The 16,870-nt window shown below is 24.3% G+C and overlaps 1 protein-coding gene across 1 annotated transcript; it reads left to right on the top strand.

The window, feature by feature from the left end:
• Positions 1-2,776: 2,776 nt before the first annotated feature.
• LOC107617848 (transcription factor bHLH68) lies at positions 2,777-9,275 on the top strand. Its single transcript, XM_088497789.1, has 10 exons — positions 2,777-2,899; positions 3,026-3,233; positions 3,674-4,067; positions 4,438-4,512; positions 4,767-4,832; positions 5,553-5,618; positions 6,494-6,550; positions 6,981-7,025; positions 7,692-7,736; positions 8,716-9,275. The coding sequence occupies exons 2-10, from the start codon at positions 3,067-3,069 to the stop codon at positions 8,845-8,847; spliced, it is 1,047 nt and encodes a 348-aa protein (XP_088353915.1). The 5' UTR covers positions 2,777-2,899; positions 3,026-3,066; the 3' UTR covers positions 8,848-9,275.
• The last annotated feature ends 7,595 nt before the right edge of the window (positions 9,276-16,870 follow it).

The raw sequence follows: 16,870 nt of genomic DNA, 5'->3' as shown, positions 1-16,870 counted from the left end.
CAACAATTTGACCACATAATGATTAGATTTCTTTCCATAATTATTATGGATAATACTAGAAAGACAAAAAAAAAATCAGAATTTATCTTATTTAATATTTATTAATTATTATAATAAGGTAAGTAGTTCTGTTTGTTTTTGTCTAACTTTTTTTTGTTATCAAATATTTCGAATGAAGAGTGTTAGGAGGTCAGTAAATTTTGTGATTTATAGTTATCAATTAGTCATTATTAATATTTTTAATGATGTAAAATTATATCTAATAATGTATAGAATTATTCACTTTATTTACTATTAAATACCGACTAAATTTTAATAGAAGTGTTGGCACTCTAGACTTTCTCATTTCGAATTATTATTTATGTACCTCTAATCTCTATGATAGAGTTATATATGGATATAGTAGACTATAATAAAAATTGTAATTATCAAAAAAATTTAGACCCATATTCTGTTTTAATAATGGATCACTTACTTACCAACTACCACTGCACTCAATTCTTTTTGTTGACTGTATAAGTATGTTTGTGCGTATTTAATAATTGTGCAAAATAAACATTATTTATCCAAGCAATGGTTCTGTGGAAAGTGGAAACTGCTCTTAATTATTATATAATAATATGTAGATGAAAAATTATATTTAATATATTTTTTAATTTACGTAAATTTTATAAAGATCTTTTTTTATATTTTATTATGAATCACTTTACACAAAAAATTAAATTTAATAGATAAAAATATAATATGAATAATTATATCTAACAATTTAAATCAATTGAAATATTAAATGTTCCTAACTTTTAGTTAAAGTTCAATTTTGTTCTCAATAATATTTAAAATAGTTTAATTTTATTCGTAATATTTTTAAAGTGTTTCAATTATATATTTATATTTTTATTGTTAAATTATTAATAGTGTTGTCACTTTTTTTTCTCAAATTTTTCTTGTATCCTCCACGCACCATTTCCAGTGCCATTGTCCCTGCTACCATTGTTGTTACCACTATTTTTTAATATAAAAATGAGAAATAGAAAAAAAAAAAAAACGCATAAGATAAGAAACAAAAAAAAATTAAGAAAAAGGAGAAGAAATAGAAAAAAAAATGTGTTTTCTTTAAAGATTTTGTATTTGGTTTTATACAATTTTTATATTATTCTAAAACAAACTAGTAATAGTTTAATAATAAAAATTTAATTACAAAAATACCCCGTTCATTATTCAATATTATTTATCGTGTATATTTAAAAATAATATATTATATATCATTGTGCAAATAAAGAAAAATATATACTATAGTGCATTATTACTGTTCTAGAAAGAATTATGAATATATTAAGCTAATGAGTATTTGTTTCCTTTGTATGAATTCATGGTTTGGTGTTATTATTTTAATGAGGCACTTAGATTCTGTTGTTTTGTTTGTTAAGCGAATTATTGGTGAAGGGAATAAATAAAGCATCTGACATTGATCTCCATACTTGTATGCCGTACCCCTAACCCTAGGTATAGTCCCAACAATCCCAATAAGCTCCGAACCCAAATTGAGGAACTAAGTCTCTCATATTAATTTATTTTATTTATTTATACCCTCAAAAAACCAAAGGCCACCACCACGCCAGCTTTTGCGTTTCCACACTTTAATTAATTTATTCATTAAAAAGGAATACTAAGCTATCATGGGTTGTTAATGTAGCAATAAAAGTTTGTCACATATTTTATAAAGGCGTGTATAGATTTTGTTTTTTTACTAGGCAATTACTTTGATTGTTTTAAGAGAGAATGAATTAGAGGATAAATTGTTTTTTATTGTTAATTATTGTATAATAGGTTTAATTTAATTATATATACATTTAATGTATAATAATGATGATACTTTTAATCAATTAATTAAACTCATTAAATTTGGAAAAGACTTAAATTATCTTAGAGCAGCTAGCTACCCGTTAAATATATCTTAAAATTGCATAAATATTTTTTAAATTTCATATTATAGAAGTATTTTAGTTATTTTTTATAATAGGGTAGTGTAGTCATTTTTTATAAAAAATAATATTAATTTAGATTAATTCAAGATTTGATTCACCATTTTTCGGTCAAATTAATTTGTCTAGTCTAATTTTGATAAAAATAACACGATTTAATTGATTATATGTGTTAAATTTTAATTATTAAAAAACATCTTTATAAAAAGACGTTTTCAACGTCTTTATCTGAATGGCTCCCTTTAATCAATTAAACTCATTAAATTTGAAAAAAACTTTAATTATTTTAGAGCACCTAGCTACCCGTTAAGTATATCATAAAATTGCATAAATATTTTTTAAAATTTTATACTATTAAACTACCAATGATGTAATAAATTAATTAATTAACACTTAATTTAAATATTATACTTTATTGGATTATTCAAATGAAAATATATAATAAGATTTATTTCATGTATTAAATGTATGCATAATTAGACATATGATATAATAATACATGATAAAATTTTATAATTATCCAAAATTTATTTGACAAATGATATATAAGTCTTTCTATAAATAAATATATACACTGATTATTAAATCTTAAATAAAAAAGTATTTTAATTTGATATATGTTGTTGGTGAATTTTACAAATAATGAAGTCATGTAAACTTTTGTTAATGAAAAGATATAAAAATAAAAAAGATGAAAGGGAATGGTGATGAGTCAATGAAAGTAAAGGAGAAAAGAAAAAGCAAGTTGTGCAAAGTTTCAGAGTCTATAAAATACATGAGAGCCTCAAAACTTTAGGTTCTTCATTGAATAGAGGGAGGGAGGTAGTAGCTACTAAGAAAGCAAAAAAACACAACCTCTCAAAGCTTTATTAGGCAAAGCCCTTGTTTGGGTGCACATACAAGGAAATAGCACAAAGGTGTGTCAAGAAAGATAACAAGAAAGTAGAGAAGAAAAATTAAAGGAGAATAATATTATTATTATCAAAGATTTTTAAAAATAGTTCATTATTTTCTTCTTTGTATATGTTTTATGTTTTTTGAAGGCTTATATCATCATCACATAGAAGAGTGAGAAGTGAAGCAAATGATGGCTGGGAACCCTAATAATTGGTGGAGCATGAATCCATCTTCTTTGATCCCTTATACTCAATATGTGCTTGGATCTTCTTCTTCTTCTTCTTCAATTCCTTTCAATCCTTTGGTGGCTGAAATTCCAGAACCTTCTCCTCAGTCTTGGAGCCAACTTCTTTTGTAAGATCTTTCTTTCAATCCTTTGTATTATTATTATTATTATTATTATTCATAACATCCATTGTTATTATATAGTTTGTATTATGGATTAGTCCAATGAATAGGCCTTTCTTTACTTGAAAAAATTACAAGATAATATTTTCAGATTCGAAAATGTTTGGTAAACAAAGAAAATCAACCAAAAACTGTCGTAACTTAGCTTATTTAGCATTTATTAATTGTTACGACAATTAATTAATGTTAAATAAGGTAAGGTCTCGCTGTTCTTTGAGATTAAAGATTATGTTAAAATATGTTAATAAACATGACTTTATTATCTTGATATTTTGAAATAAAATGAAGCTCAATCTTCACCTTTTTTTCTTTGTTTTCTTTTTAAAGCAACATGAACATTTAATAATTATCAAAGGGCCCTTTTATATTTCCTTTGATTTTTGCAGCACTGGGTTACCAGGAGAAGAAGAGAGACTTGGATTCAATCATTTTCATCAATCAAAAAAGTTAGAAAACTGGGATGACCATAACATCCTCCTCAACAACAACAATAATCAACACAACACAAGAGTTGGTCCAAATAATAATAATAATAATAATAATATGATTGTTGATGGAATAATAAAGCAAGAGGTTTCCCAAAGTGGCAACTTGTACGGCCAAGAGGAGTTTCATGCTTCTAATGGGTCAACTTGGTCAACACATATGGTTCCCATTAATTCTTCATCACCTAGGTCAAGTGTCACTACCAATAATAATAACAATAATAATTTATTGGATTTCTCTTATAACAAGGTTGATCATAGCAAGAACAACCAACTACCTTATGCCACACCTCAGGTATATATAGATAAAAAGATTAGCTAGCACTAATAATTATTATTACTATTATTTTGCTAATAATTAGCATCTTAGTATATATATTCTTTCTTTTTCCTTTCATGTATGTATATGTACTTTAATTAAGTGTTGAATTTCTAATTTAGTCATGCATGTACTGATTTTTATCTTTTATGTATAATAAATATTGTGAAAACTTACGTATAATTGTCTTTATATAAAGTTAAAAATTAAGAATTGTTAGATCATAATATAGTCAAATCTGTCAAATTATCTAACAGTTTTTAATTATCAATTTTACGTGAAGATAACTGCAGGTGAGTTTCTTTAAATTAATTAATTTCTTTAATTTCCTCTTGTGCCCTAATAGTGTAATAGCACATCAAGTGCTGGAATTTGCAAGAAAGCTAAGGGTCAATCAACTTCAAGCTTACCACCATTGAAGGTCCTCTCTCTCTCTTTCCTTCTCTCTCTAAAACACAAACATACATAGTTGGTGTATTGTTGTGTGTTGTCTTTTTTTGGTTTGTTTGTCTCTCTAAGACTGTAATATTCTTTCTGCTCAGCTGAAAACACATATCATTGTTAACAGGGAGCAAAAAAAAAAAAAAGAAGCATATATATAAAAATTATGAATGAATTCATTTATGTCCTCATTCACTTCCATTTATGAAATCTGAAATTTGTACTCATCATCAGGTGAGAAAGGAGAAGCTTGGTGATAGAATAACAGCACTTCACCAGCTAGTTTCCCCATTTGGAAAGGTATCAATAATAATATTAATAATTAATTCAATTATTGTTATCACACTCCATTAGCCACAAATGATAATGTCACACAATATCAAGTTTAATTATTTACTTATATATTCATTATAAAAAACATAATAAAATATAAATTTAATTTTAATGTATTATCAGTGTAAAAATAATTACCTTTAACATTGATGACATAAATGATGATTTAAAAAAACGAATATAATTAAATAATTATATAAAATATTTTATATCATCAAAGTATCAAGATTAAACTGATAAAATATATACTTAAATATTTATATTAATTCATACATTGAAATTAATTAAAGAACCATTACAATACAAGTAGTGATATTATTGTATAAAAAAGTTTTTAAATGAAACATTGATGTTTCACTAATTTTAATCGTTAATTTTAATTAATAAATATTATATATATTTTTTATAATTAAAATTAACGGTTAAAATTATTAGAATATCGATCGGTGTATCTTGTACATTTAAACTATTGTATGTATTTGGTTACAGTGTTTACTAGTCCATTCCCATGAATAGTTATTTTCCAGCTTTGTATGATCCAATATCCAATAATCTAGACTTTAGGTCTTTATTAATATGATCTTTTTGTGATTGATTTTAAGCAAAAAAGAGAAAATAAAAAGAGAAAGAAAAGAAAGGTGAAAAGAAAGATGACCGGGCCTTGTGGTATGTGTTTAACTTTTGCAGACTGACACAGCTTCTGTGTTGTTAGAAGCCATTGGATATATTAGATTCCTTCAGAGTCAAATTGAGGTGATGTTTCTCTCTACACACTCACTCACTCTCTCATCTGCAACTGCAAGCTATTCATCAGTGTCAGTAGTGTTAATTAGAGCATGCACTTAAAGTACTGTTACCACCCATATCATCTTTCTCCATCTCACAATTCAAAAACATTCTTTAGCCATGGAAGTTATCAATTTTTAATTTATACACACATGTTATAGTTTTAATTTTAAATTGGTTTAATTATTTTGTTAATATTTATAGTTTTATCAAATTTTTAATTAGGTTATTATATTTTTTTATTTTAAATTAGATACCTACACTGCTTTTAATTTTGTAATTACGTCATTTTTATATTAAAAATGTTAAAATTAACATAATATTTTTACCAAAATACATGCGGTCAAAGATTTAATTAAGTTTTTAATTATAAATACTTTTAATTTGTAAAAAAATATTCAGTTAACTCTGATATTTTTTACACTATAAAAGGCTTAATTACAAAATTAAAACAATGCAGGAATCTAATTAAAAAAAAATATAAGAACTTAATTAAAAATTTAATAAAACTATAAAGACCAACAAAGTAATTAAACCTTTAAAATTTTATTTGTAACGTTCTTATATGAGTTAATTATAAATTAGGAAGAATTTTAAATATTTTTAAAATATCGGTGTTTTGATAATTTTAATTATAAATATATATAAAATTAATAATTAAAATTACTGAAATATTAATATTTCAAGAACATTTAATTTTTTTATAAGTTATATAATATTTCAAGATTAAACGAATTTTTGAACATAATGCCACTCATTAGAAAGTTTTATTAATTATTATTATTTGTAATAATGATGTGATTTATTAATTTTTAATTTATTTTTTCACTCACTTGGTGCAGGCACTTAGTTCTCCTTACTTAGGCAATGGATCAAAAAACATGAGGAGTCAGCAGTATGTAAGTACCAATTTTCCAATTCAATATAACAAATTATACATGTGTTAAACATATAATAAATATAGTAAGGGAGAGCTATATACTAATGTGAATCTTTTTTTTTTAATCTTGATTTGATAATGTATGTCAATTTGAATTATTAGATGATAAAAAGGGGAGAAAGTATATGAACATTAAAAGTATGGTTGTAGTAAAATAAGATTATATATATATATAATGTCCAAATAATTTATAAACACTAACTTTTTCCAAAGCCTCTTTTTCTCTTCAAACTCTCACGCGTTTGAGAGAAGGACAAAAATATCCATATTGTATGTTATGTAACTATAACAGGGACAGTTCCATATAATTGAAGGAAAAGTTCCCACTTTTTAATTTTTTTATTTTTTTAATTTTTTAATTTTTAATTTTTATTTTATCAAACAAACAGGTACATGGAGAAAGAAATTCTGTATTTCCTGAGGACCCCGGTCAGGTATACATGCTTTATTGGATCCATCAACTTTTTCATTATAATTAAATTAATTATTAGGAGGCTCATAATGCAATATTCTAATTAATTATTTAATTAATTAAACCCTAGAGAAAGAAGAAAGGATAGAATTGAAAAATGACATGGTTTCTCAGCTTTTTAAAACACCCTTTTAAAGCCACTTTTTAATTTAGATGTGGTTGGAGAAATGGTATAGGATGTAGTTATGGAGTGTATAAGTGCTTTACGTAACTGTGGTGTCAAAAATAAAAATCGGATCTTGCGATTTGTGTATCCCAAATTTTTTTAACGTTTTAAACATAAATCGGAGGATCCGATTACTTTTGCCAAAATTAAAATTTTTTCTTTCACACTAATCGGACTGTTTGATTAGTAGGCTTAACTTTTTTTTAAAAAAAATCGAATGGTCCAATTTTTTCATCTTTTATTTTAAAAAAAACTGTCTCACATCCATATCTAATACCCACATTCTTTACAATAACGCATAACACACACATACTTCTCATATTAAAAAAAATGAGCCTTTTAAAGCTACTAGTGAAAAGCATAATGTGAGGCTACAATGCTATTAAGTCAAAAAGTGAAATTACTAATTAAACTTTTTTAAATATATATATTTTTTTAATATAATTTTTTATTCCTATCTAGCTGTTGAATGATACTGGCCTGAAAAGAAAGGCAGCTTCAAGCCAGGTATTCTTTCTTTCTTTTCATACAAAGCTGTCCCATGATAAGTTTAGTATATTCTCCCTTCATTGACTCAATGTTATTTTTGGGTGTTTTATAAGTGTGAATTCAACCTAATCATTATTTTCTTTTGATAAACTCTGCCTAATCATTATCATTGTGTATCAAGTTATGAAGCATTTTAAGCTTTTTTCATTACTTAATGATGAAGATAACATATTAAATTCAAGTACATGCATGTTATTTCTTTCTTCAATCCCGGGGAAAAACCAATGGCTATGAGCATCTTATTCATTCTAAAGTTATAAAAAAAATCTTATAAATTAAATGCTACAAAATTTTGTTTTGGTCTTTGTGAATTTTTTATGACAATGTTAGTCCACACATTTTCGAAAACATGTTATTTAAAAAAAAATAGTTTTATAGTAGTTGGGAAACCAGATTATCATTACTACTCTTTAGGAATTAAATTAAAATATTTTTAAATTAGATTTAATTACTCTATTAGTCTCTATAATTTCATCAAATTTATAATTAGACCTCTGTAATACTATTTTTAATTTTGTAATTAGTTTATTTTCATATAAAAAATATTAAAATTAATAAAATATTTTTCCTAAAATATGTGTGATAAAAAATTTAGTTAGATTCTTAATTAATTATAGATACCTTTAATTTGTGAAAAAAATATCCAATTAATTCTAATATTTTTTACACTAAAAAGAATCTCATTATAAAATTGAAAGTAATATAGGAACTCAATTAAAAAGAAAAAAATATAGGGACCTAATTGAAAATTCGGTGAAATTATAGAGACCAATAGAGTAATTAAACCTTTAAACAATAAACTTAATTATTTCAAAAATAAAATTATTTTAGAAATAGTTGAAATGTTTGGACTAAAAAAAATTGGAATTCTTTAATGTAAGGAAAAAATTATTTAAACCTATTAATTAATTAATTTTATTTATGAAAAAAAATTCAGGATTCAAAAGATAATAAGGCAAAGGATTTGAGGAGTAGAGGATTGTGCTTGGTACCTGTATCCTTCACCCAACATGTTGGAAATGAAAATGGAGCTGATTTCTGGGCACCTGCATATGGTAGTGGATTCTAATTAACATGTATGAGTATGAATCCTTTTTTGGTAAACAAATTAAAATGTGACAATATATAACATCTTGAGCAGTCAATCTGTAACAATGAGAGAAGGAGAAGGTTGATTCCTCACGATGCTATATGGCATTAATTATTTATGATAATGAAAAAAAAAAGTGTCCATAGTGTATTGTCACTAATCTAATTATTAGGATATATTAATTATTAAGTTGTTTGAGACGTCAAAACTATTTTAGCTATTGTAATTTAATTTTAATTATATATTCTTAATTACTATGCATTTTCTACTGATGAGGTAGTATAATAGTATACCTTCTTTAATTTATTCGGAATTGAAGGAGGATTATGTTTGTATGTACGATGCAAGATTATAATTAATATTGATATTTAATAAAATTAAGAAAAGAAAAGATGAATAATTTTTATTGTACGTTATTGTTGTTAGTTGTATATGAGAAAACAATGTTGTTTATTTATACTAATTATTAAATTTATTTTAAATTTTAAAATAAGCTAAAATAACCAAAATCTTTAAATGATTCTATCATAGAAAGATAAGTATAACTAACTTAAAAAAAGATAAACATAATAAATTGGGAGTCACTCAGATAAAGACGCTTAAAACGTCTTTTTTTTTTAAAAATATTTTTCAGTAATTAAAATTTAACCTATAATCAATTAAATCATGTTATTTTTGTCAAAATTAGGCTAGACAAATTGATTTAACCAAAAAAATGGTGAATCAAATCAAATCTTGCACTGATCTAAATTAATATTATGTTTTTATAAAAAATGACTACAATATTCTTATTATAGAAAAATATTAAAATATTCTTATTATATATATATATATATATATATATATATATATATATATATATTAATTTTAAAAATTCTAAACCCTAATCCTATAATAGAAAAATAAAAGACTAAAATTTAGGATTCTCAAAATTAATATATATAATAGAAGTATTTTAGTCATTTTCTATAATAACGTATTGTAGTCATTTTCTATAAAAAATAATATTAATTTAGACTAGTTCAAGATTTCATTTACCATTTTTCGGTCAAATCAATTTGTCTAGCCTAATTTTGACAAAAACAACATGATTTAATCGATTATATATGTTAAATTTTAATTATTAAAAAACATCTTTATAAAAAGACGTTTTCAGCATCTTTATCTGAGTGGCTCCCTAACATATTTTATTTCTAAAAGAGAAAGATAAGATAACAAATAAAAATAACACAAGAATTTAATAATATTTGTGAAAAGAATTTTTATACTACTAGTACTACTACTATTCATAATTATATTTAAATTTGATCTAATCAGGTCGTTATAAAATTTATGAACAATTTGTCAGTGAGTGAGTGACTGGTGTAGAAGCGTTTCTTTTAAAGCAAGTTACTAAGATACAAAATTCAAACTAAATCAAGATATATTTTGATATTATAAATAAATTTATGTTCTACGATAGAGATAGAGAGATATAGATAACCTTAATATCGAATTACAATCTCAATATTTGTACCGTTTTAAACAACTTTATATAACAATTAATTTTGTATTTTTAAGGAATTAAAATTAAATTTGGTTATTTAAATTTGATTTGAAATTGTTTCTATTTCTTTATAAGTTGATTCTTTTGGTAATTTTCTCTTAATTAATTATCTTAATCTATCTTATTTTTTTTTTTACTAAAGATAGAAGATTTGAACCCACAACCTCTTAATTGAGTATGAAAAAATTATGCCATTTGAGGTATAACTCATTGGCCTTAATCTATCTTATCTTCTTTGGTATCTAAATATCTATTTCATAATCGGTTATAAACACATGATATATATATATATATATATACGACATAATCTTAAAAAAACTCATCACCCCATAACTAAAATCTATTACTCCATATATCAAATATTCTGAAAGGTCTTCTTTGCTGCTGCTGCTGCCAAGAACACCTGCCTTCTCCATCATGGATGATCAACGTAGCCTCTTCCGTATTTTGTTCTCACTCTTGAGATTTTGTATCGTAGCTTTTGGAATTTTTTCTTGTTATGTCTTCCTTTGTTTTTCTTTTCAAATTTTGTCAATTCTTAGGGGTGTAATTTTACTTCTATTTCGTTATCTTATAGAGGGCAATTAATTTTATTTTTTAATTCATGACATGGTTCTCGGTTCTCTTTTCCTAGTGAGGGTACGAAGAATGCACGAATTTATAAAATAAGAGAAGTGCTAGGTGGCCAGTAACTTTTGGTATTTGTAGCCATCAAATAGTCATTAATAATGATTTTAATCGTGTGAGATTGATGTGAGATTTCATCCAATGGCTCACTTTTTTTTACTGATTACATGCTGGCCAGAATTTGAAAAAGTTGCTGACTCCTAGACTTTTCCATAAAATAATTAGATAAAGACTATGCCATTTAAACTATAACTCATTGGCATTATATTTTAATCGTTTACACCCGCTATATTTTGTCTATTTTATTACGATTTATATTCAATTAGATCATTTTTATGTGTTTAAAAAAGTTTGACTAACGAAGCTCTAATTATAAATTTTTTATCTACTTTTTTTTATACAATTTTGTTTTTTGTCGCATTTATTACTTTATTTTGTTTGTTTATAAACCGCCACACTCTATAATAATTCATGCTACCATTCTGTTAAAACCTAAATTGGGATAGTGATGTTAACAATTTATATTTTGTGTGAGTTTGAATATAAGTCACCATATAGTATAATAATTTCGTGTAAATGGTTAAAACACGATAGGAAATTGCGGTCTATGTAAAAAAAATAAAAAATGTAAGCAGTTTCATAATGTTGTAATTTATGTAAATTTTTTCTCTAATTATTTTATATATGTAATTTGTCGAATTTATTATATTTGATTAAAAAAGAGGAAGCGAATATATATTGATGTTTCAACAAATTTTGCTTAATCAAATTTTTTCTTGAATCTTATAAAAGAGAAAAAAAAAAAAAAAGGAACAATGTCTCGGATAGTAAAAAAAAATAAGGACAAATTTATGCCGAGTATTCATATACATGCAGATTCTGCAAAAATAAATTGGTTGGTTTTGAAAGGGAGGCTAATTGTTATACTTGCACATAAACGAATAAATGGCATGCAATGCAATACGATGATCATGAATGATAATATATTATACATCATTACAGTCACTAATATTTTATACCTTTTTTTTTTCCCTTAAGTTAATTGAGGCTTCTAATCTCATTCCAAATTCTGGTTATTTTGTAGGAATATTTATACTACTAATATTATTCTGATAGAAATAAATGAGTGTGTCTTTTATTTATCACAAAACATTATTATAGTGGTTAAAATTTAACTTTATACCATAAATAATATTTTTGGTAGTTATATTTTTTGTTAATATGCTATGACTATTCTGTCTTAAATAAATTTATTAATGTATAGTATTTTTTTAAAATTTTCAGGTAAAAATATTTACAAAATGTACCTAATATATAATTTTTATTATATTGTTTCATGTATAATGAGTAAATAATTAAATGATAATACATTGTTTAAATCTTCAACTATCAACGATATGAAATGAGAGATTGTGATGGTTATATATTTATTAAAGGGTAAAAAACCTTAATAAGCCAAGTCAAGAATCATGTAACGTAAATACGCCAAAGTGAAAATCGTTTCAGCAATAAGCCCAATCATATTTTTATATAATTCGAACCATGCTTGTTCGAATTCCATTTCTACATAATTCGAACCAGCTTGGTTCGAATTATACACAAACACATGCATACACGTAATTCGAACCAGCTTGGTTCGAATTACACACAAACACACGCACACACGCAATTCGAACCAGCTTGGTTCGAATTACACACAAACACACGCACACACTAATTCGAACCAGGTTGGTTCGAATTACACACAGTAATTCATGGTATAATTCGAATTATGCTGTTAAAAAATTAATAATTTATTTTAAAAAATTTATTAAAAAAATTAATAATTTAAAAATTAAAAAATATATATTTTTATTTCATACGTTAAAAAAAGCTAACAAAATATTTAATTACGAGACTTCTTTAAAATATTAAGGAGCTATCAATTCGAATTCCATACAATACTTTTCTGTCCATTTTTAATAGTTCATGAATATTTTTTAATAAATTTTTTTAATAAATTTTTTTAAATTATAGTACAAAAAATATTTTATCCTATGCAAAACAATTTAAAAAAAATGGTTTAAAAAATGTTAGGAGTACTATAAAAATTTGTAATGTTATAATAACTTAGGTAAATACATGCATGTACTCAAATTTTAAATAAAATACTCTACATAGTCAATAATAATTTAGAAATGAAAGAAAATATTTTATTCTATACAAAATAATTAAAAAATATATTTTATTCTATACAAAATAATTTTAAAAAATGGCTTAAAAGATGTTATGAGTACTATAAAAGTTTGTAATATTCTAGTGATTTAGGTAAATACATGATAAAAATATTTTTTCTTTAATTTCTAAATTATTAGTGACTATGTGGAGTATTTCTTTAATGTCTTTAAGTCATTAGGACATTACAAATTTTTATAGTACTTCTAACATCTTTTAAGCCATTTTTTAAATTATTTTGCATAGAATAAAATATTTTTTTATGATATAATTTAAATAAATTTATTAAAAAATATTCATGATAATTTTTTAATAAAATTATTTAAATTATATGGTGAGATATTACATGATTCGAATTACGCATAGGGAAGTTCGAATTACTCTGATTCAAATGATATGGTGAGCAATTCGAATTCTATACAATACTCTTCTGTCCATTCTTGATAGCTCATGAATATTTTTTAATAAATTTATTTAAATTATACCACAAAAAAATATTTTATTCTATACAAAATAATTTAAAAAATGGCTTAAAAGATGTTAGAAGTACTATAAAAATTTGTAATGTCCTAATGACTTAGGACATTAAAGAAATACTCCACATAGTCACTAATAATTTAGAAATTAAAGAAAAAATATTTTTATCATGTATTTACCTAAATCACTAGAATATTACAAACTTTTATAGTACTCATAACATCTTTTAAGCCATTTTTTAAAATTATTTTGTATAGAATAAAATATATTTTTTATTTATTTTGTATGGAATAAAATATTTTCTTTCATTTCTAAATTATTATTGACTATGTAGAGTATTTTATTTAAAATTTGAGTACATGCATGTATTTACCTAAGTTATTATAACATTACAAATTTTTATAGTACTCCTAACATTTTTTAAGCCATTTTTTTTAAATTGTTTTACATAGGATAAAATATTTTTTGTACTATAATTTAAAAAAATTTATTAAAAAAATTTATTAAAAAATATTCATGAACTATTAAAAATGGACAGAAAAGTATTGTATGGAATTCGAATTGATAGCTCATTAATATTTTAAAGAAGTCTCGTAATTAAATATTTTGTTAGCTTTTTTTAACGTATGAAATAAAAATATATTTTTTTAATTTTTAAATTATTAATTTTTTAATAAATTTTTTTAAATAAATTATTAATTTTTTAACTGCATAATTCGAATTATACCATGAATTACTGTGTGTAATTCGAACCAAGTTGGTTCGAATTAGTGTGTGCGTATATTTGTGTGTAATTCGAACCAAGCTGGTTCGAATTATGTGTGTGTTTGTGTGTAATTCGAACTTACGTGTATGCATGTGTTTGTGTATAATTCGAACCAAGCTAGTTCGAATTATGTAGAAATGGAATTCGAACCAGCATGGTTCGAATTATATAAAAATATAATTTGGCTTATTGCTGAAACGATTTTCGCTTTGGCGTATTTACGTTACATGATTCTTGATTTGGCTTATTAAGGTTTTTTACCCTTTATTAAAGTAGTTTTTTGGTTATTTATTATTATAATAAAAATTAAAGATAAAAATACTACAGACTCAAAATTTAAATTTAAATTGAAATTTTTAATCATATTTGACCATTAAAAAATAAATAAATAACTATTGTATTAAAAATAAAATAATTTAAAGTATATTTAGTAGATAATAAATAGTGAAATAGAAAAAAATATTCTTAAGATTAAAGAAAGTTAAAAGACTATCTAAACAACAATGACCAAGCTGAATTTTTAAGATTTAAAATTTTAATATGCGCTTAATTTCTGAGTTAGCTTTTCGCGGAAAGTCAAAGTAATCAGGACAAATTTCAATATAACTTCCCATTATTCACGTTGTCTTTTAATTTCTACTTTTCTGCAGCACCTGAAAGCACTTTTCTTAACCACATTATATGAATCCTATCATATGATAGGTATCCTCTGAACTTAAAATAACTATTTTTTCTTTCTTCGTTTTGGTGTTATTTGTTGGTCTTTTTAGCAGATTCTTTCGTGAAGAAAAATGTGATAATTTAAGAGAGGCACTTTTAGCAGAACTACGATCATCACATAATATCAACAACAATAAAGAATTTACAGAAAGTTTGGACGAAATAAGTCTCAACCAACTGTACCTACCAGAAAATATTAGAATGACCCTTTAGTTGTGAATGTCAAAGGTAAATGAAATTTCAAATTTTTACGTGATTTTTTGAGTTCTAATATTTAGTTTATTTCTTTTATTCAATTTTGTATTCAGTTGTAGACACTTCTGCGGGAGAAATCACAACTGGCAAAAGGACGACAATTCAAGTTTGGCATTTGAAAAATGACGAAAAAGACATTATGAAACTTGATGAGCATGGACAAAGTCAAGATAATGACGCAAATTTATTAATACGATTTCTGAGTGTAATGACCCGTAGAGCAATGCCGTAAATTGAAAAGGTCTTAGGTGCTGAAAATTTAGAACGTGTGATAAATTTAGAGAAATGGTTGAAATTTTAGAGAAAAAACTATGAATATGAAGAAACCAAAATTCAGTTGGCAGTTTTGTACAAATTTTTGTTATCAAAATATAATGATAAAGTACTTAACATTTAATTAGTGTATTTCATAAGTAATAATTAAAATTTAAATATATTTATTCTAGAAGGAATTAAGATTTATTTTATTTATGTTACAATTTTTCTTATTTCTTATTATATATAAGTTTAGACTTGTATTATTATTATTATTCTTATTATCATTACACTGAATCTTTATTAGTATTTTCTTATAAAAAATGTTAGATATTATATATTTAAAACGGTTGATTTTTGTTATTAATGTTATATATATAAATATAATTTAAATTTAATAAAATTGTTCGATTAGAGCAAATTAATACAAATTAGCCACGAATTGTACGTGAAAAATAGAGTGGGTTAGCTACGAAAATAGTGTGATTAAATAACCCAACGTTAACCATAAAAAAAATTGTGGCTGAAAAATTCGACCTACACAAATTAAGCTCCGGATGAAGTGTGGTAGCATTATATTTTTCGATTTGATTATTCTTATTTAGCCACGACATTATGTGTGGACAATGATATACAAATTGTGGCTCCTTGAAGGTCTCCATGATGTTTAAACTGTAGCTAATAACTCTAGAATCGTGGCAAATTGAAAATGCAACCTCTGATTAACCATAAATATTCTTTCGTGGCCAATGTATGGTTGCTACGGTTATCTTAGAGTTTAGCCACGATTTTTTTTGTGGCTAAACCCCTTATTTCTTGTAGTGTTATTAGACACTAATAAACTACGAAGTACGGACACTTTGTTGAGTTGTCGTGTTTGTGTATCAGACACATTTTGAACACGACACTCACCGACACTCGTCTGATACGCGTGTCTGCTGTGTCCAACCATGTCTTAATAAAAAATAAAAAAATTCTTCTTCGGACACACCTAAATACCATTACTTGTCAGCATGTCCAATCTTATTCTTAACGTATATTTTTGAAATGAATTTAGATATAGTATATATTATTATTTATTAAAATAAAAAATATTTTAAATACTTGATATAATTAAAATAAAATATTAAAAATAATTTTAA

The sequence above is a fragment of the Arachis ipaensis genome, chromosome B9 (genome assembly GCF_059453495.1).
Source record: "Arachis ipaensis isolate K30076 ecotype BB chromosome B9, ASM5945349v1, whole genome shotgun sequence".
NCBI lineage: Eukaryota > Viridiplantae > Streptophyta > Magnoliopsida > Fabales > Fabaceae > Arachis > Arachis ipaensis.
This window is presented reverse-complemented; position numbering and strand designations above follow the sequence as displayed.

Excerpts from the sequence above, each read along its gene's own strand:
- LOC107617848 (XM_088497789.1), top strand. The coding sequence starts at position 3,067 with ATGATGGCTGGGAACCCTAATAATTGGTGGAGCATGAATCCATCTTCT. Across the intron at positions 4,068-4,437 it reads TACCTTATGCCACACCTCAG|TGTAATAGCACATCAAGTGC; the intron begins GTATATATAGAT and ends GTGCCCTAATAG. Across the intron at positions 4,513-4,766 it reads CAAGCTTACCACCATTGAAG|GTGAGAAAGGAGAAGCTTGG; the intron begins GTCCTCTCTCTC and ends ACTCATCATCAG.